At 47.3% G+C, this 21,560-nt stretch overlaps 1 protein-coding gene and 1 pseudogene across 5 annotated transcripts in view; both read right to left on the bottom strand.

The window, feature by feature from the left end:
• EVA1C (eva-1 homolog C) overlaps positions 1-7,745 on the bottom strand; it is an 83,047-nt gene extending 75,302 nt beyond the window's left edge. For 3 of the 5 annotated variants that reach the window (XM_032630467.1, XM_032630469.1, XM_032630468.1), the window contains exon 1: positions 7,130-7,624. In XM_032630467.1, coding sequence (XP_032486358.1) covers positions 7,130-7,340 — 211 coding nt within the window. In that variant the 5' untranslated portion in view covers positions 7,341-7,624. Of the gene's footprint in view, positions 1-7,129 lie in introns of all 5 variants that reach the window. The other 2 variants (XM_032630471.1, XM_032630470.1) reach the window with 2 other exon arrangements.
• A 9,834-nt stretch (positions 7,746-17,579) lies between these two features.
• Positions 17,580-19,380, bottom strand: LOC116752715 (annotated as a pseudogene).
• Between the last annotated feature and the right edge of the window lie 2,180 nt (positions 19,381-21,560).

The following is a 21,560-nucleotide window of genomic DNA, read 5'->3' as shown; positions in this document are numbered from 1 at the left end:
CAAGAAGGCTGATGTGTTTTTCATGCATCTTTTTATGAGTGTTTAGCCCTTCCATGTCCTGGCCTTATAAGGAGATCTTTATTCCAATTTCTCACTTGACATTGGTCTAATGCCTTGTCTCTTGCCCTCATGTACCTATTAAATCCTGGTTGTAAAGCTCATCAAAGGCCCCAGTGTAGCCATAGGGTTGGTGCCAGCAAACTTCTTCAGTTCTCTGATCCCTCTTCATTTTTGTTCCCTGGCTACTCCTTGCATTTAGTCACTCACTCACGCATTTAAAGGATGCTTTTTATGTTTTATTCACCAGCCCTAAGTGTTTTGTTGGGGAAACAATTCCAGAACACCAGTGCCACCATATTTCCAGAAATGAATTATAGATCCTATCCTGTAATCAGTTAGTTGGGGCTGGACGGTGCTATCTCTAGACACGACATGGAACAGACAACACCTGTAAGTCCTGGGAAAGCTTTGGATCTAGTATATTAAGAGATAAACATTACAGAAGTGGCACTGTTTTAAACAACTTGTAATTTATTTGCTTTAGCATTAGAGAAGCCGCCTGCATTCAAATCCCCAAAAGTTACTTAGCCTCTCTTGATGCTATTTCTTCAACTTATCATAGCAGTATTCCCTTCGTAGCGTTGTGAGGATTAAATGAGTTAATAAACACGAAGTGCTGAAAGCACTGTGTGGTACACAGTGCTCTATGTTCTTGATACGCTACAGTATTTTTAACTAACTTCTCTTACTTGTCCTAAGGGAACCAAGTAAAGAATATACCCCTTACGATGGGTCAGCGTTTCAACTGAGATGGTGCACACACAGGGGCCAGCTAAGGGGTAGCAGAATTAGAGACCCCACAGGGAAAGAGAGAAGCTCAGAGAAAACAGATTAGAATCACTTGGTCGGCCACCCTCCCATCTGAGAGTCTCCTTCTATCGTTAAAATCTAGGTGACTCTAGAACTGATGTTATTCAGGGAAGCTATTTCCTTCCAGAAAGATACAAACACACCAACCTCATTAAAATAGTGGCTGAGGGCTTCCCTGGTGGCACAGTGGTTAAGAATCCGCCTGCCAGTGCAAGGGACATGGGTTCGAGCCCTGGCCTGGGAAGATCTCACATGCTGTGGAGCAACTAAGCCTGTGCACCACAAATACTGAGCCTGAGCTCTCGAACCCACAAGCCACAACTACCGAGCCCAAGTGCCACAGCTACTGAAGCCTGCGTGCCTAGAGCCCGTGCTCCGCGAGAAGAGAAGCCACGACAATGAGAAGCCCGCGCACTGCAACGAAGAGTAGCCCCCGCTCGCCGCAACTAAAGAAAGCTCATGCACAGCAGTGAAGACCCAACACAGCCATAAATAAATAAATAAATTTTAAAAAGAAATAGAAATAAAATAAAATAGTGGCCAAGTATCATAAAAGTTCAGAATGCCTCGCCCCTAGCTTCCACGTCCATTACTTAGCTTGAATGACAAGAGTATGGATTTTTGAAACAAGACAGTTACGGGATTCACATCCTGCCTCTAAATTTTACTAGCAGTTGTTAACTGGGGTAGTGGGCATGGCAGGGGTAGGGCTGGGTCACATGGGAGCAGGTGTTCTTTCAGTGTATGTTATTTCCAAAGTGGCGCCTTTTCAAGAATTTTAAAGGTGCTGACAGGATGGCTGAGAAGACCAGTGGTCTCCAAATTTTTTAGATCATGAACCCCATCAGTAAAAATATTTTGAGAACATTTCGCCCCTATATTACATTTAGAAATTATGTTATAAATCAGCTATACTTCAATAAAATAAAATTTAAAAAAAAGAGATTATGTACTGTTCTGCTGTCGACTTGTATGGGTTTTTTTTGTTTTTGTTTTTAGTTTTTGTTTTTGGCCACATGGCATGGCTTATGGGATCTTAGTTCCCTGACCAGGGATTGAACATGGGCCACGGCAGTGAAAGCACCAAGTCCTAACCACCAGACAGCCAGGGAACTCCCTCAACTTTATGTTAATTATAAGCAAAACACAACTTCTTTTTTAAAGATAGAAAAGAAACAAATAGAAAAGAACAGAAGTTCTAACATTTTTCTCCTGTATCCACTAATCACCTTGTGCCTGTACCTACTATGGATGAATTGTGATGAGAAGACGTGGAAGGAAGGAATGGGAAGAGGTCAGTCTACTCAGAGGGCAACTGAAACCACCACGGTCAATCCAAGGACTATACAGAAAGGTTAAGCAAATTGTGGCACTTTTTCTCTGGCTTTGTCCCCCACTCAGCACCCACATGGGCCAAGCCGCCCAGCCTGGCCCCACTCCTGGGCTGGAGTTAGGGTCTGCCTCTGCTCTGCTTCCTAGCTGGGAGGTCTTGGGCAAGTCACTTAACCTCTCTGAGGCTGGGTGAAGTGAGACTACTACTTACCTCACAGTGTTGCTATGAGGATGAAATCAGATAACCCGGTGCTCAATTAATTTTTACTCCCTTCCTTTCTGTTCCTTCCTTGAAATGGCTACTAGGCTGCCCTTTCCAATAAAGCGCCTGGGAGACCAAAGCCATTAATAACAGGACCACTCCCTTACCCAGACTCCTCTTCTCGGCTACAGAAAGAGCCGGGAGAACACTTTTCAAACGTTGTTACTTTCCATGGAAACAGACAAGCCCTTTGAGACACTTACTCTTCATCCCTCTTCTTCTGTGACAGCTGGACAACTCCTGCAGACATTTGCTTTGTTTTTTCTTTCGTTACGAGCTGGCTTTTCGCTCCATGAAAGTTTTGAAAATGAAGACAATCCCGAATTAAAGGATGATGTGACCGAGGCATGCTAAAAAGAAGAGCTGTGCGTGTGTACATAGGCACACGTGCATGTATGTATAAGTGTGTGCATACGTGTGTGTTGGAATGCAGTGGCAAACTGAGAGCTGGGAAAATACATCCTGGTCTCCCTGGTGGTGAGCCCTGGGGTGCGGGAGGGTGGGTGAAGGGAGACCCCGTCATGCCCGTGTCCCCCTGGATGAACTGACACAGAGACAGGAGGCAGCCCTGCCCTCTGACACCAGAGCAATGGTTCTCAACTCTGGCTGTGCGCTAGAATTGCCTGGGGGCTTTGAAAAAGAGACCAAGGCCTGGATCTCCCAGATCAATTAAATCAGATGCCTTGAGTTGCTGCTAGAGCATCCGTACAGCTGTTTAGACTCAAGCAGTTCTAGTGTGCAGCCGGGGTTGAGACCCACTGCCTCTCTGAACACAACAGGAAGGTTCAACCTCTGCTAAATGGACAACTCCATCACGACCAAGTTCCCACCCCCGAGCCCCCAAGATCAACTGAATGACCATTTTTCTACATTCTGAAATTCCTGACCAATGAAATAGGAGCTAGGATGGGGCTTACTTGCTGAGCTGCAAATGATCTGATAACAAGCCCCACATCTTGCTTGCTTGGGCTACTGATTCCCGGGGGCGGGAGGTAGGACGTCAGCCCAGAGACCCACTTCCCTCGTGCAGTGCCCTTTCTTTAAGGTCTGAGGACATCTGGGTACAAGGAAGGCCTTAAAAGCTGCTCCGCTCCCCTTGTTTCTCACCTCCTTTCCTTTCTGCTTCCCACATTTACCACTACGTGCCCTAGGGTAAAACCAAACGTGTAAACATAGGGTCATGATGACTTTGTCAAAAGTCAAGAGTTTTCTAGGAATCCAAGTGGGAACTTGATGAATTTTCTATCCTTTCCTTCCCTCTCTGCCCATCAGCCCATCCATCACTTTGAACTTCTTTGAGAAGAAAGAAAAAAAAGAAAAAACACAAAACAAAACAGAAGAGGGAGAAAGGGAAGAGCAGATGGAGAAGACGGTGCCTGCTCTCGGCAAAGAGTAAAACCACCAAAAACATGAACAAGACCTGAGGGACACGGCAGACTAAGTTCAGGGATGCACTGAAACATCCCGCTTTAAAGCAGGACCAAATGTAGAGGGTCCTTAGCGTTTAATGGCTGGAACCAAAATGGCACCCCTCCCTCCTCTCTGCCCTCATCCTGCCTTGTTCTTTGAACAAAGATGATGCTGACATGACATTTCTATTAAAAAAAAAAAATCAGTGATCAGTTTGGACCTCTCAGGCTAAATCCTCAATTTGGGAATGCAGTCAAAAGAACAGAAGACCATCCCAGAGGAAAATGGATGAAAGCCAAGCACATTTGAGTTCGGGCTTAAGGATCAGAGGCAGTGATTTTGCATGAACTGTTCTTGCCTTCCTGGGATGTGTTTTTAATGCCGTGATGATAGCCTTCCAGTGGCCACTGGCAGCATCTCAACATCTTCAGGGAGGAGAGGGAAGGGGGTGTTTAGGGAGCCTGTTTCCTAGCAGGCTTGGAGGTCATTAGCACAAGTCACGAGCATGGAGGGGGAGAAGCAGGCCCCAATGCAGCCTCTGGCTTATTAAGAGTGAGATCCGATGCTGGAATCCCTGGGGCCAAAAAAATCAATGACCCAGGAAAACTACAGCAGCTGACGGCCTCGGTAAAAAGCTCAAGGAAGAGCTGCAAAGAAGAGAAAGGCTTAAGTAACTTTCCAAAACTCTGCACCGTTCATCTCCCTGGAGGCCCTGTACTGTACAGACCATAGCTGGGACCCCTCTCATTTTGGCACTTTCTTTCACCTGGATTCACCATCCTTCTTCCATTCCCTTCTTCACGAAGGTTGAAGGGGGTCCCAAGTTCCCTCCACCCTCCCCCCTCTGTCTGGCTTTTTGGTGTTTCCTTGTTTAGAAAAACAAGCAAGTAACTACATTGTCAAATGGTGCTCTCCAGCCCTCAGCTATTGCTGTCCGGCTCCGACAGGGAGGGTCCACTGTCTTTTTTCAGGCACTGGTTTCTACACACCCCTCCAAGTGCAGGAATAGGACCTCCTGTCCCCAGGAGAGCAGGCATCAGGCTTTGAGGCCACAGTGGGGGGTGGCAGGGGCGGAGGTGTGTGTTGGAGTCACGTGATCAGGATGCACTGCTTCAATGAAAACATTCAACTGAACCCTCGGACTGTCATCTTTGGAGCTTAGGAGTTTTCCTCGATGCCGTATGTCACATGGTTAGGGGGTCCCTAAAGGTTCATGAAGTTTCAAATCAAATGAATCAACTTTGAAGACTTCACCTTTCTCCCTGAGCCTTTTCTAATATTTCCCCGACGCCACACAAGATAGAATTTAGATCTAAGCCTGAGTGTGTCTGTGGTTTCAGAGAAGCTTATTTTTCTTTTCTTCTTCCCAAAAGGCTCCTGGGCACTTTCTCCCTGGTCTTCACATCACTGAAGAGCAAGGCTGCCCAGAGGAAACATGGGAACTCCTTGTGGGTGCACCTGGAAATATCACCGCCGACCCAACACTGGCTCAGGGAGTTTTAAACCCTGGAATTTAGGTTCCCATCCAAAGCAGGAGAAAATTCCTTTTATTGTTTAGTCACTTAGAAAAACATGTATGACAGCATCCATTTCCCAGGGCAGAGCATCCCTGTTTGAGAGCTCAAGTTCACCCTCTGGAACAGTTGCTCCGTACAGACAATTCCAAACCTGGGTGGTAACCTATAGACTGCTTCGAGGATTGCAACTGCTCCACTAAAGAAACAAACTCTAAGTGTCTTTAATCTATGAAAACAGTCTAATGGTTACACCGCGATTTACCTAAAGCAATATTTGTTCAGTTACGATGATGTCACAAAAGAAGGGCTTGTTGGCTTTCAGTTCTTTCCTTAACGATATTCAGAGCTTGATGGTGGCTGAATTCAGAACTGCTTTCCATAGCTTAAACCAGCAAAGAGAGAACTCTTCTAGCAGCCAAGAAAGTTCTATTACCAAAAAAAAAAAGTCAATAGCACTTGATATTCAGCAGTTTCCCAGCACATTTACCATAGCGCTCTGACCCTGTGGTGCTGGATTTTAAGGACCACAGTTTCCTTGCCAAATAGACATATCTTGGCTTCCTTTGCTAGGTGGAAACACTGCCTTGATATTAAATATTCAAAGCAAAGAAACTCTGACCCAGGGCTCTCAGCTAACAATGACATTCTCTGTAAGTAAACTAGAAACCCAACTCAGCTTCTGATTTGCCAGTGTCCCCTGCCATGTACTAGTCTACTGCACAAATAGGGCTGAGGAACGACTCCCGTTTGCCATGATTATACCGCAAAAGACCCTCAGGCAGGGATGCGGGAAGCCTGGACTTGGCAGAAGATGCTGGAGAAGGGGAAGAGTAGGATTCAGAGCTGCTTCCTGGGCAGGGCAGGGGCGAGGAAAGGGTGAAAGGCCTCCAACCTCGCCAGACGGAGACCCAGGTCCGATACAATTTGCAAGGACGTTGTTACTCTAAGCAAGCGCGGCCGTAACGTAAGAATGCGGCTCCTATAGCCCTCGTCAACCCAGAAACTTCTCTCACTTTGCTGCGCCACACCTACAGCGCCAGAACTATCTGAGATCAGCTGCGGAAGCCTTGGTCGCAATCCCCCCAAAGAAAAACCTCATCCTTTACTGGGAGGGGGAAGTCGTTATTTTTTTGTTAAGGCGATAGGGGACGCGCAATGGGGGATGGAGGTGGGGGACGCTGGTGCCTTTTGGCGGTCAAGTCCTACCCCTCAGTCTCCTCTCTGTTCTGTAAGCTTCTACTCATCTTCTTACTGCATCTCCACCAGACCTCCCATCCCCTTGGGCTTCCCTCGTGCCTGTCGGCGCAGACTTCAGGTCAAGTGTCCTCTGGGCTGGATTCCTTACGTGGGCACCTGAGAGGCTGGCTGGGGCACACCCGGCCTATGCAGAGAGCAAACCAAGTGCAGCGTGGACCACAACACGTGTTCCAACAGCGCTGAGCGCGGCACAGGACTCAGTTTAAGGTATTTTAAGCCGACCCGCATCCATCGGAGTCGGGTCCCTGACCCTGGGAAATTGACGAGGAAGTCAACTCATTGAGGGAAAAACTCCAAATACCCTACTCACCCTTCTTTCTCGGTGGGGGGGGGGCCTTCCCTGCCACCATCCCACATGCGCAGCTACTTAATATGCTAAGGGCTCCTATTATCAGGCAAGAAAACCGGCTCTGAGCGCGCTCCAACTTTAAACCAACCCGGCCTTGCCCCCTCGGGCGCCTGCCCCCAACCGAGGGCTCACCTGGGCGCCCCGCGGCGCCGGGGGCGCACAGCGAGGGAGGTCGCTTCTTACCGGAGAAGTCCGTGAGCGCTGCGATCTCTTTGGAGCAAACCAGGACGGTGCAGTAGAAGAGTCGCAGGAGCTGCCCGGGAGGCTCTGCCTGCCTGCGGAGGCCGGGATGCTGTGCTGGCTGGGGCGCTGGCGGTGGGCGCGCGTGTCCCGGCAGGAGCATGGTGCGCAGCGCGACAGAGCGCGGGCGCGGGCCCGGGGCGCGCGGGGGGTCGCTGGGCGGAGGGCGGCGTCACATGGCAGGGCGAGTTGGTAGCCAGCGGCTCCGCGGCCCCCTGCCACCTCCTGGCCCAGGCTGCCAGAGCTTCCTCCCCGCCGCGGGCTAGCACCGGCTCCCCAGCAAAGAGGAGGGGGCGGAGAACTGGGGCGGGGCGAAGAGCCCCGGGAAGAGTCCGCGTGGTTTCCCCGAGAGGAAATCTCCGCTGCGGCCGCGCGGGAGGAAACGAGGGCTGGGGGCGAAGGGAAAGTGTAGCCTCTCGCGCCCAGAGCTGCGGAGGCCGGTCCCTGGCGCGCTGCCCGCCGCGGAGGGCGCCCCCAACAGCGCGCCGAGGGCCGCGCAACTTTAGCGCCTTCCACGCCCGGGTCCCCGCCCCGGAGACGGCTCAGCGCCCCTGGCCTGGCCCGCGCTGGCCCCGTGCCAGCCTCGCCCTGGCCGCCTGTGGAGTGCGGCCGGTACCCGTGACGTACTTAGGAGCCAGAGCCGCGCTTGGAGCCCGGGAGCCCCGGGGTGGGGGCCGCGGGAAGGTGGGGTACTGGAGGTGTGGGACCGCAACACTGACGTCTCTGCGACCCAGCGCGCTCCACGTGCAGAATCACCAAGCTCGCACAGTTTTCCCCATTTCACAGAGGAGAAGACCGAGACCCGGAGCATTGCCCGACGCCAAAGCTTACGCAGCCAGGAGGGGAACCATCGCGGGGCTGGGGAGAGTGGGGCGGGGGGGAGGGATGTGCGTTGTGCTGAAAACGGATCAGATGGCTCCAGAGCCGGTTTCTTTTCGCTGCGACTACGTTTCCTTTGGGTCCTGGTTGTCCGCCGCGCTCAGAGGATCTGACACTGGACCGGCACAAACAGCCGCCGAACGCAATAAATGGGCTTTGTTTTAAAATGGGCCACAGCATCTTTCTGAACCTCTCGATTACGCGCGGTGCAACCTACGTTTGGACGCCCAGCCCGTGCGCGAGGAGCGGGCTGCACGGCTCGGGCTCGGGGGAACCGAGGACAAGTACTTGGGGGCTCCGTGGCCGCGCGCCGGGTGGGGTACCTGGGGTCCAGGAACCCAAACCCCGCGGACTGCGCTGGGCGTCCGGGCCAGGCGGCGCCGGCGGGAAGGAGGAGGGCAGGGCGGGCGGGCTCTCGGCACAAAGTGTTCCCGAACACCGCGGGAGGGCATGCCAAGTTCGCGGCGGGACTGACGCGGAAATGTAGATCATGAGGCCCAAGGGCGGGCCCGGGCGCCCTGCGCCGGCCGGCTCTGAACTGTACCGCGCACGCCGCAGAGTGCGGCGGGGAGGCCTGGACCGAGAAAACCGAGACTCGCTGGCCTACCTGGGGGAACCTCTTAGAGGTGGGCTACAAGGATCCCGGCGAGCTGGATGTCACTGCGTCTCACACCGTGCTCCGGCAGGGGCAGGGGCAGGGGCAGGGGCAGGGCCAGGAGAACTCGGATTCCGGCCATTACCTCCCTGTCTTGGGCTAGGGGTGAGAGGGGCAAATGCAAACATCAATATTTGTTAGTGGGACCCAGTCTACCAGGCACAATGATTTTTAAAATTTACATTAAAATATTCAACCTTCTCAATAACCCTTGGACCTAAGTATTCTTGTGCACTTCTAGGCTGGGGAAACTGAGGCAGGGAGGGTGGGTAAGGATGCCCAGCACTTAGCAGCCATTCAGTAAGAGACGTTTGCTTAAAACTCGGTTCCCTGATGTTCTTTCCATTCCATTCATCCATCTACTTTAGATATGAATTAGGTACCTACGTACCTGGGGACACTCCTAACACAGGAAGGGAACCATGCTCCCTCAGGGCTGGTGGCTGCCACCACTGTCCCGTAGGGATGTGCTGGTTTCCAGTTGCCAGTGTGGACACTGCTACTAGGTGTGACGGCATCCCCAGATCTCCTTACCTGTAAAGGCATCAGGCTTATTGTGAGAATTGAATGAGTTGAAACAGGTGACATGGGTAGGACAAGGCCTGGAACGAGTAAGTACTCAGTATTAGTCATTGGTACAGTGAGGAAGACAGACATTGAACAGGTAATGCCAAGGGAATGCCAAGGAGCCATGGGAATGAGACCCAGGGAGGGAAGGAGGGAGGGAAGGAGGAAGGGAAGGAGGTGTTAGGGACCTTTTAAAGATAAGATGGGTGAGAAAGACGGGAAGAGTTGGCCAAGCAAAAGCTAGGTATCAATATTTGGGGAGGATGAACATCTTAGGAAAAGGGATCAGCATATGTGAAATCCCAAAGAAGCATGGCTCCAGAAATGCATGCAGGACATGGAGCAGAGAGAAAAGGGCAGGGCAGGGTGATGTGGAGAGGTCAGCTGTCAGAGCTCAGGGACCCAGAGACCTTGGTGAACGCTTCCATCTTTTTTTTTTTTTTTTTGGCCGCACTGCACAGCTTGTGGGATTTTAATTCCCCAACCAGGGATTGAACCCAGGCCCTTGGCAGTGAAAGCGAGGAGTCCTACCCACTGGACCTCTGGGGAAGCCCCAGAACACTTCCATCTTTATCCTAAGCCCTTGTGAGCCCTTCCGTCTTAAGCCAGCAAAGGGTTGTAAGCAGATGAGTGATGCAATCAGGTGTGTGTTGGTAAAAGATGACTCTGGCTTCTGAATGCAACTAGACTGGAGGGGTCAACAGTGGGTCCAGGGATTATACTTCTAAGAATAGGAAGCAGGGACTCCAAGAGATATTTGTACACTCATGTCCATAGCAGCATTATTCATAATAGCCAAAAGGTGGAAGCAACCCAAGGGTCCATCGATGGATGAATGGATAAACAAAATGTGGAATATTATCCAGTCACAGAAAGGAATGAACTTCTGATACATGCTACAGCATGGATGCACCTTAAAAACATTATGCTAGGTGAAATAAGAAAATGATAAATATTGCATAGTTCCACTTACATGAAATATCTAGAATACACAAATTTGTAGAAACAGAAAATAGATTAGAGGTTTCCAAGAGTTGAGAAATAGATGGTGGTGATGGCTGTATAACACTGTGGATGCAATTAGGACCACTTGATTGTACACTTAAAATGGCAATTTTTATGTCATGTAGTTACCACAACTTCAAAAATAAATTAATAATGTAATAGGCCAAAGCCCGCTTAACTGTAAATAGGTGAGTTGTGTGGTGTGTGGATTATATCTCCGTAAAGCTGGGGTGGTTTTGTTTGTTTCTTTGGCTTCACAGAGCGGCATGCGGGATCTTAGCTCCTTAACCAAGGATCGAACCCGTGCCCCCTGCAGTGGAAGTGCAGAATCTTAACCCCTGGACCACCAGGGAATTCCCCCATAAAACTGTTTTCTCGTTTAAATTTTTTATTGAAGTATAGTTGATTTACAATGTTGTGTTAATTACTGCTGTACAACAAAGTGACTCAGTTATATGTATATATACTATATATATTCTTTTAAAAAATTCTTTTCTTTTTCATATACTTTTCCATTATGGTTTTTTTGCGGTATGCAGGCCTCTCACTGTTGTGGCCTCTCCCGTTGCAGAGCACAGGCTCCGGACATGCAGGCTCAGCGGCCACGGCTCATGGGCCTAGCTGCTCCGCGGCATGTGGGATCTTCCCAAAGCGAGCATGAACCCGTGTCCCCTGCATCGGCAGGCAGACTCTCAACCACTGCGCCACCAGGGAAGCCCTATTACAGGCTCTTGAATATAGTTCCCTGTGCTATACAATAGAACCTTGTTGTTTATGAAGCCATTTTTTTTAAAAAGATCAAAGACTGCAAAGTGGGTCCAGGGAGATGGTCTGAAGGGGAGGGGAGCCTGGAGGCTGTGACTGAGCATTGGGCTGGCGCTTTGCAGGTCCAGAGAGAAGGGAGGAGTGGCCAGATTGGAAAGGTGTTCGGAAAGGATGGAGAGCGCAGTGTGCCTGGGTGCTTGTGGGATGTGAGTGACGAGGCTGGAGGACAAGTCCCTCCCTGCCCTCTGCTGTGCCCCTCAGCTGCGCCCTGTTAAATCATCTTACTCCTAACCTGATGTCTTTAAGAATTTTGGAATCTTGCAAGAAAATTAAAGAATTCCGTTTATTTTCCTCTCTGGTCCTCATACTTTGTGTGCCCCCAACAAAGTGGAAGCCAGTTACTCCCCGCCCCCATTTCCTAAGTTACATCTCTATTTTCCTCCTTCCTTGAGATCCTGGCTACTTCCCTCCCCACATAGACAAACCTGATTTGGAGGATGTTTGTGTGCTGGGCACAGCCTGTACCTGTGCTCTCACTGGGCTATCAAAGTAAGCCTTTGGGGCTTTCAACAAAGATGGGCTGCAGCCGTTCCGAGAAGACATAAGCCATCATTTGTCAGCTGCAAAGAAACCAACCTTTCAGCTCAGGACACTGAGGCCGAATGTTGTCCAGAGCTAAAAAGGCTTATTTTTAAAAAGCAACAAACGGTGGTTTGTTCATAGAGCTGGCACCAAAGAGCCACATCGATAGCAAAGGGCTGCTTGCTGAAGGTTGTGAAAGCTGGGGATGCACTTGAGAGGCCGTGGGGGGAATGTTTGGCCCAAAAGCCTATGGAAGGAAACCTTTAAGAATGTGGGCTCAAAACTGGTGTCCGTCCAAGGTCAAAGGCTTCAAGTGCAATAGCCTGTACTCTGCCCCTGACAGACAGCCACTGACGGAGGTGTTGGACCTCCCTGACTTTCGTCTGCAGAATGAAAATCGTGGACTCAAAAAGTCCATTTTGGCTCTAAAAGCCCACAGCCTATTTAAATTAGATGTAGGATTTCAGGAAATTGGGCTAAATCGATACTGGCTCCAAGACATTCCTTAATGTTTTCTTAAATACATGTTTTCACTTCTTTTTTGCTCTCAGTTTATTTTTATGTTGTTCATATTTTTCTCTTTATAGAAGAAGAATGTAGCATGAGTAAACTTGGGGGGGGATTCCTGAAGCATTGTGAATGATTGAATTCTGATTCTTGGGAGTTTTCAGCGTAAACATTCCCAAGTATTCAAGGTGGTAAACTCAGTTTCTGGAGGAGAGCATGTCTCCATCCTGGAAGCAGCAGACATCATTTTCCCCTCTGAGGCTGGAAAGCGCTGTTCCCACAGAAGCCCTGAGGCTGCTCCCTGCTGCCAGTGACACAGCAAATGCTGCGGGGAATCCAGCCTGCCTGGACCGCACCTGAGAGCAGGGAAGTTTTCTCCAGAGATCACAACTCCCTACTATTCCTACCTCGTTCTGTGCCATCAGAAGGGAAAGTGTGCTGATGGAAGGATGTTCCATAGTTGGTTTGGGAGAAACACATCTAGCTCTGAACTACCAAGCTTGCCCTGCCAGATGACACAGCGTGTGGCAGTGGGTAATTGTATGGCCTCCATGGTCAGAGCTCAAGGGTTCGAATCCCAGCTCTGCCACTGTTGGTACTTGAGTTGTGGATGGTGGTACAGTTTTGAGCGGACCTAGATGAGAGGCAAGTCAGAGCAGAAGCCCCATACACGGTAATAAACATAACCATCTCATGGCCTTAGTGTATTATTATTGCTTGAGCATAAGACAGTGTTTGCTTTCCATTCAAACCCCTAGGGATGTCTTTGTGATCAAATGCCCTTTGCCTTGTTAGGTAATGATGGAAATGTAATAGTTTCCGACTTGTTCCTCTGGACGACAGTGGCCCTGGTCCCCTGTCAGGAAACCGGGCTGGACTTTTTCACCAGAATTTTTTTTCTTTCTATGAATTCTCCCTGACTCTGGTTTCTGAATGCCCCTTTTTCTCCCCACCTCTGGCCCACTCTGTCAGCCTCCACGCTCTTCCTCTGCCCGGAAACATCCCTGTCTCCCAGCCCTCTGTGACATACCTGAGTTCTTGGGATCTCGTTTCCCTACAAAATACTGGTTGAATCTGACATCAGTTCTTCCAATCCTCAAAGGCCTGACACTATATAACCTTTCTTTTCTTTTAAAATTAGTTTTTACTGTGGTAAAATATACATAGCATACAATGTAGCATCTTCACCATTTTTTTAAAACATCTTTATTGGAGTATAATTGCTTTACAATGGTGTGTTAGCTTCTGCTTTATAACAAAGTGAATCAGTTATACATATACATATGTCCCCATATCTCTTCCCTCTTGCGCCTCCCTCCCTCCCACCCCTCCAGGTGGTCACAAAGCACGGAGCTGATCTCCCTGTGCTATGCAGCTGCTTCCCACTGGCTATCTATTTTACATTTGGTAGTGTATATACATCCATGCCACTCTCACTTCGTCCCAGCTTACCCTTTCCCCTCCCCATATCCTCAAGTCCATTCTCTAGTAGGTCTGTGTCTTTATTCCCGTCTTGCCCCTAGGTTCTTCATGACCATTTTTTTTAGATTCCATATATATGTGTTAGCATACGGTATTTTTCTCTTTATGACTTACTTCACTCTGTATGACAGACTCTAGGTCCATCCACCTCACTACGGATAACTCAGTTTCGTTCCTTGCTGTGGCTGAGTAATATTGCATTGTATATATGTGCCACATCTTCTTTATCCATTCATCTGTCGATGGACACTTACGTTGCTTCCATGTCCTGGCTATTGTAAATAGAGCTGCAATGAACATTGTGTACATGACTCTTTTTGAATTATGGTTTTCTCAGGGTATATGCCCAGTAGTGGGATTGCTGGGTCGTATGGTACTTCTATTTTTCGTTTTTTAAGAGACCTCCATACTGTTCTCCATAGTGGCTGTATCAATTCACATTCCCACCAACTGTGCAAGAGGGTTCCCTTTTCTCCACACCCTCTCCAGCATTTATTGTTTGTAGACTTTTTGTTGATGGCCATTCTGACTGGTGCATCTTCACCATTTTTAAGTGGTGAATATATAGACCATATTGGCACTTCTTGTAACTGTGTCTCTCCGAGAAGGAAGAAAAGAGAAGGGTCGTCATGTATAAGCCAAGTCTGTTTCCCTTTGGTCAACAGCAGTAAAAATCCTTTAGCAAAAGCCTCAGAAGGGTGAGGGAGAGGCTGGAAGGGAGAGGACTGCTGCACAGGAGCTGGGAGAGGAGAAACCTGCAGCTTCAAAAAGTACAGTTTCTGCAACCCACCAAGGAAAGGTACTAGGAACTGACAAGGGCGCCCTCTGTAGGTGAGAATCTTAATTTGCCTTAGGAATAATAACTGCGGTCCATGAATTTCATAAATCATTTTTTTTTATTGTGGTGAAACGCACATAACCTAATATTTACGATTTTAAGTGTACAGTTTAATGGTATTCAGTACATTCACATCGTTGTACAACCATTACTTCCGTCCATCTCCAGAACATTCTTCATCTTCAAAAACTGAAACTCTGTTCCCATGAAACAAGAACTCTCCATCCTCCTCTTTCTCTAGACCCTGGTAACCAACATTCTACCTTCTGTCTCTATGAATCTAACTACTCTAGGTCCCTCACCTAAGTGTAATCATACAGCATTTGTCCTTTTGTGTCCGGCTTCTTTCACGGAGCCTGATGTCTCCAAGTTTCATCCATGTTGTAGCATGTCACAGAATTTCCTTCCTTTTTAAGGCTAGATAATATTCCATTGCATGTAAACACCACATTCTGTTTATCCATTTATCTTTGGGTTGCGTCCACGTCTTGGCTATTGTGAATGATACAGCTAGAAACCTGGGTAAACAAAGAAAAGAAAATTTTAATTTAAATGATCATTCCCAAGGGGAAGCTTAAAGCTACCAAAAAAAACAAAAACCAAAAACCAAAAAAAAAAACAAATTAATGTCCATTAACAGGAATTCAGAACCAATGAAACTGAATTCCATTTAAGGGTATAGAGCAGAGGTTCCCAGAGTTTCTCAGTTCATGGTGCCCTTATTGTCCCAGTGATTTTTTGCAGGGCCCCTAGGCCAAAAAAAATTATTGAACTGTTAAAAATTTATTAAATAGCTAGATCCAAACAACTTAGCAAGTATTTATGTTCTAACAATTAATTAAGTAGCTATTTGGGGAAAATGTATATTATGTAAAAGAAAAAATATTTTTTATTTTATTCTTAAATAACCGCAGTTATTTACTAAGGGGGTATGCACACCCATTAGGCACATCGCTATCTCTCCAACCTTGAAATCAGATTGGACACTGCCACGCTTATTTTCTGTTTCATGTAGATTTTGCTTGGTACTTGCTTTTTATTACAGTAACCACTGAAATCCCAGCTTTGTGAAGCTCTGACATCTTTGATAGAAAAATAGCACACAAAAAAGAAGAAGAAGAGAAGAAGAAAAAAAAAAGTAGCACAGGGACTTCCCAGTGGCACAGTGGTTAAGAATCCGCCTGCCAATGCAGGGGGACATGGGTCTGATCCCTGGTCCGGGAAGATCCCACATGCCACGGAGCAGCTAAGCCCGTGTGCCACAACTACTGAGCCTGCGCTGTAGAGCCTGTGAGCCACAAATACTGAGTCTGCATGCCACAACTACTGAAGCCCTTGCACCTAGAGACCGTGCTCCACAACAAGAGAAGCCACCGCAATGAGAAGCCCGTGCACTGAAGCAAAGAGTAGCCCCCACTCGCTGCAACGAGAGAAAGCCCGCATGCAGCATCGAAGACCCAACACAGTCAAAAATAAGTAAATAAATAAATAAAAATTTAAAAAGAGAAAACAATGTGACTGCAGAGGCAGAAAATAAAAAAGAAAAGTAGCACAATCTAATGTTGAAGTTATGAACTACCTTGAGTTCGTGGTTTGCAATAGATGTCAGGAATTGCTGTATTTCCCTCAACTTATAAAAACCTTCCAATGTGTGAATTTCTTGCGGTACTCTGGGCAGTTTGGTGCCCAGTTTGGGAACTGCAAATCTAGACAATCCAAATATTATGAAGACCTTACTTTGTCAACAAGAACTGCATAAACTGTGTCTGGCTGACTCTCCAACTGACCTCATTTTTACCACTCTGGCCCTCCCTCCCTTGCAGACACAATGGCCCTTTTGCTGTTTCCTGAACTCTCTGATTACCTTGCTACCTCAGTGCCTTTGCATTTAAATATATTTATTTATTTATTTATTTGGTTGCGTTGGGTCATGCGTTGTGGCATGCGGATCTTTTCGTTGCAGCACATGGGCATCTCTCTAGTTGTGGCGCACAGGCTCCAGAGAGCCTGGGCTCAGTAGTTGCGGCTCGGGCTTAGTTGCCCTGTGGCACGTGGGATCTTTGGGATCTTAGTTACACAACCAGGGATCGACCCCTTGTCCTCTGCATTGGAAGGGGTATTCTTAACCACTGGACCACCAGGGAAGTCCCCTCAGTGCCTTTGCATTTGCTGTAGCTCCTACTTGGAATGCTCTTCCCCCATGGGTTGCCACCCTCGCTCACTCAGGGCTGTCCGCTGGTCCCTGTGTACACCTGTCACCATCCCCCCACCCCAAGGCTTTACTCATCTCCAGAACGCTCAAGTTGACCTGCCTACCATTCTGCACTTTCAGGGGTGATTTGCCCCACACAAAACCTCTTTGAAAATATAATTACATTTGGAATTAGTGGTCCAGGATTACTTCAATAGCAGCAAAGTAAAATTACAGTGTTGATGTAGTGAAAATGTTAACAAACACCAAAAAAAAGTAAACTGAAGAATAAAGACTAAAGATAGTAAAGGAAATAATGAAAATGCACAGAACTGTCATCATTTAAACTAGCAAAGCCAGGAATACTCTACGGTGGCAGTGGTACTTGGCTGCCAAGACCTCTAAATCCAAACTGTTCCTGGATGGGTGAAGAAACACCTCCCCCTCCGGAGGAAGGAACTGCAAAGTCTCACTGCCAAGAGGCTTGCACTCCAGGCTGGGAGAGATTTGTGGATGAGCTTTGCAATGTACCACACCATCTCTTTCCCATTGATCTTTTGTGCCATCGTTTTTGGTTTTTTTTTTTTTTTCTTTTTTCTCATTAAACTTTGTTTTAAAGGGTCTCAAAATTCTGTGCCAGATTTTTGGTCAAGTTTTTTCCATTAAAAAGTACTGATTTTAAAAACTGATAACTTAAAACTGACACACACACACACACACACACATGCGCACGTACCATTCATTCTCTTTCCTTCTGAAGGTTTTCATGATACACTGATATTAGTAACCAGTTTAAATGGCCAATTGAGACAAACAGGGCTGAGATCATTCTCTTACCACCGGTTAAGATGGGGGTGGCAGGTATTGGGGATCATATTAATTTAGCCTTCTGAGCTTTCTGGGCAGACTTGGTGACCTTGCTAGCTCCAGCAGCCTTCTTGGTCACTGTTTTGATGACATCCATAGCCACTGTGTGTCTCATGTCACGACAGTAAACGACCCAAAGGGGGATCAGAGAAGCTCTCAACACACATGGGCTTACAGGAACCGTATCAACCATGGCAGCCTCACAAGATTTCAAGAATCTGGGGCCGTCTTCTGGCTTCTTCTCAGAACGGCAATCAACCTCCTTCAGCTCAGCAAATTTGCAAGCAATGTGAGCTGGGTGACAGTCCCACACAGGTGCATAGCCAGCACTGATTTGGCCTGGATAGTTTAGGACAGTCCGGAAGTCAGCTGCTTCCATTGGGGGGTCATTTTTGCTGACACCACCCACATTGCCATGGTGAGTATCTTTGACAGACACCTTTTCGATGTTGAAGCCCACATAATCCCCCGGAAGAGCTTCACTCAGAGCTTCATGGTGCATTTCATCAGACTTGGCTTCAATTATAACGTTGACTGGAGCCAAGGTGACCACCGTGCTGGGTTTGAACACCCGGCTCCACAGGGACAGTATCAATTCCATCAATTTTGTAGATGTTCTGGAGGGGCAGACAAATGAGTTTGTCAGTTGGATGAGTTGGTGGCAGAATGCAATCCAGAGCTTCAGGCGGTGTGGCTCCACTGGCATTGCCTTCTTTTGTGTGTGTGTGTGTGTGTGTGTGTGTGTGTGTGTGGTATGCGGGCCTCTCACTGTTGTGGTCTCTCCCGTTGCGGAGCACAGGCTCCGGACGCGCAGGCTCAGCGGCCATGGCTCACGGGCCTAGCCGCTCCGCGGCATGTGGGATGTTCCCGGACCAGGGCACGAACCCGTGTCCCCTGCATCGGCAGGCGGACTCTCAACCACTGCACCGCCAGGGAAGTGCCGGGCATTGCCTTCTTTATGGATGACTTTCCATGGCTCCAGCATGTTGTCACCATTCCAACCAGAAATGGCAAAAATGCTACTGTGTCAGTGTTATAGCCAATTTTCTTAATGTAGGTCCTGACTTCCTGAATGATTTCCTTGTATCTCTTTCCTGTTGTAGGAATCCCTTTTGTTAACACCAACAATTAATTGCTTCACACCCAGTGTGTAAGCCAGAAGGGCACACTCATGGGTCTGCTTGTTCTTGGAACGCTTGCTGCAAATTCACCAACACCACCGGCAACAATCAAGACAGCACAGGGCTTCCCTGGTGGCGCAGTGGTTGAGAGTCCGCCTGCCGATGCAGGGGACGTGGGTTTGTACCCCGGTCCCAGAAGATCCCACATGCCGCGGAGCGGCTGGGCCCATGAGCCATGGCCGCTGAGCCTGTGCGTCCAGAGCCTGTGCTCCGCAGCGGGAGAGGCCACAGCAGTGAGAGGCCTGCATACCAGAAAAAAAAAAAAAGACAGCACAGTCTGGCTGAGAAGTGCCTGTGATCATGTTTTAGATAAAGTCTCTGTGCCCTCTGGCATCAGTGATGGTCACATAATACTTGTTGGTCTTGAATTTCCACAGGGAGATATTGATGGTGATACAACATATCAATGGTGATGCCACACTTACGTTCATCTTTCACTTTGTCCAAGACCCAGGCATCCTTGAATGAGCCCCTTCCCATCTCAACAGCCTCCTTCTCAAATTTTTCGATGTTTTTTTGGTCAGTCCCACCATATTTGTAGATCAGATGGCCATTAATGGTAGACTTGCTTGAATCTAAGTGTCCAGTGATTACAATGTTGATATGACTCTTTTCCTTTCCCATTTTGGCTTAGATTCAGCCGTGGATTTCATGACAGCTGTGTTCTGGTGGAAAACCCGTTGTGAAAAACGTAGTGCTACCTTTATCATATATCAAGCTCCTGTATATGCAAAGGTCTTTGTTTTCTTTTGAATAAAGTTTTAATTTTGGAATAATGCTAGATTTGCAGAAAAGTTGAAAAGAGGAATTCCATACACCCTCATCCAGTTTCACCTAATATCCATATTTTTCATGCTTATTTGGTACTTTTGTTAAAACTAAGAAACCAACTTTGGTACATTGCTGTTAACTAAACTCCAAACTTTATTCGTATTTTACCAACTTTTCCCCTAGTGTCCTTCTCCTGTCACAGGATAGAGTCCAGGGCATCACACTGCATTTAGTTGTCATGTCTCTCCAGTCTCATCTGATCTTTGACAGTTGTCCAGTTTTTCCTTGTTTTTCATGATCTTGACAGTTTTAAAGGGTACAGGTGATGTATTTTTTAGACTCCCTCAGTTTAGATTTGTCTGATGTCTTTCACATGATTGGGCTGGGGTTATGGGTTTGGGGAAGGATGCTATAGACGTGAAATGCCCTTCTCATCACATCATGTCAAGGGTACCTGATAGCAACAGCACTTACCACTGGTGATGTTGACCTTGATCACTTGGTTAAGGTAGTGTTTGTCATGTTTCTCCACTATAAAGTTATAGTTTTTCCTTTTCCATACTCTAATCTTTGGAAGTTGGTCACTAAGCCTACACTGGAGGAGGTGGGGAGAGAGTGTATGAACTAAGCTCCACCTCTTGGAGCAGGAAGTAACTACATATATTACTTGGATTACTTTTTTTTTTTTTTTTTTTTTGCGGTACGCGGGCCACTCACCGCCGCGGCCCCTCCCGCCGCGGAGCACAGGCCCCGGACGCGCAGGCCCGGCGGCCACAGCTCACGGGCGCAGCCACTCTGCGGCACGTGGGATCCCCCTGGACCGGGGCACGAACCCGCGTCCCCCGCATCGGCAGGCGGACTCCCAAACACTGCACCACCAGGGAAGCCCTGGATTACTTTTGTAAGATTTGTAAGGAATCTTACCTTGTAAGAAAGGTCTTCTCCCCATTTATTTATACAATCATTTAATAATCTGTCTAGGCATGTACATTTATTTTATACGTGGGATTATAATCCAATAGTATGTTAATTATTTTGTCACTCAAATTGTTCCATTGGGAATTATTTCAAGTTGGTTCCTGTGTCCCTTTGACATATCCTCCATTTTGGGGGAAACATTTCTTACTTTCTGGTACTACAAGATGCTCAGGGCTTGTTTAATACGTACTCTGTCCCAGCCTTAGAATTTGCCATTTCTCCAAAGTGTCCTGGTTCCTTTTATTTGGTAATGGTATTAGAAATCAAGATGTGGGCACTGGTTGTGCTCATTGCTACTGGGGTGTCACTGCTTCTAGGTTCTGTCAGTGAAAAGAGCTAGGAAATATATGCATGTGTACAAACCCAGGTATAATACATATCTATACTCATTTCTGTATCAATCTATCTCTGTTTATATTAAATTAAATATGAGATCATAGTGATATCTCCAACTCTTATCAGTCCCACAGGGTTCATTCTAGCCTTACCTTGTTGTTTATAAGTAACTGCCCTCTTCAACAGTGAGAAACCTGACCCCCGTCATTTTCCATCCATTTGCTTATTCATTTAACTCCAGGATGCATAAAAGCAGCTTCAGAGTTGTTAACCTATACCTCCATGACACAGGTCTGTTTTTGAGTCTATATTCTGTTACACCAGCTTATTTGTCTATTTTTTTTTACCACTACCATTCTAATTTGACCATTATAATTTTAAGATATGTATTCATGCATGATAAGGAAGTACTTTTGACTCAGCTACTCATAGGCCTTTATATTTCCACACAAATTTATCATGATTTTTTTTGAATTTCTTCATTTTGACTGGAATGGCAATAATTTGTTTTATAGCTTAATTTAGGAAGAATTAGCTAACAAATATACACTGTGAAGACATTCTTCCATGAACATTTTATTGTCTATTTAGTCAGATCTTTTTTTACAATTTTCTCCTTAAAGATGCTGTGCAGTCATTTTAGTTGAAATAATTTACAGATTTTTTTCCCTTTGTGATGGTGTCTCATTTTCTGCTTCATTTTTAAATTAGTTATTGCT

This window comes from Phocoena sinus, chromosome 4, assembly GCF_008692025.1.
Source record: "Phocoena sinus isolate mPhoSin1 chromosome 4, mPhoSin1.pri, whole genome shotgun sequence".
Lineage (NCBI taxonomy): Eukaryota > Metazoa > Chordata > Mammalia > Artiodactyla > Phocoenidae > Phocoena > Phocoena sinus.
The sequence above is the reverse complement of the archived record's forward strand: the minus strand, read 5'-3'. Positions and strand labels throughout refer to the sequence as shown.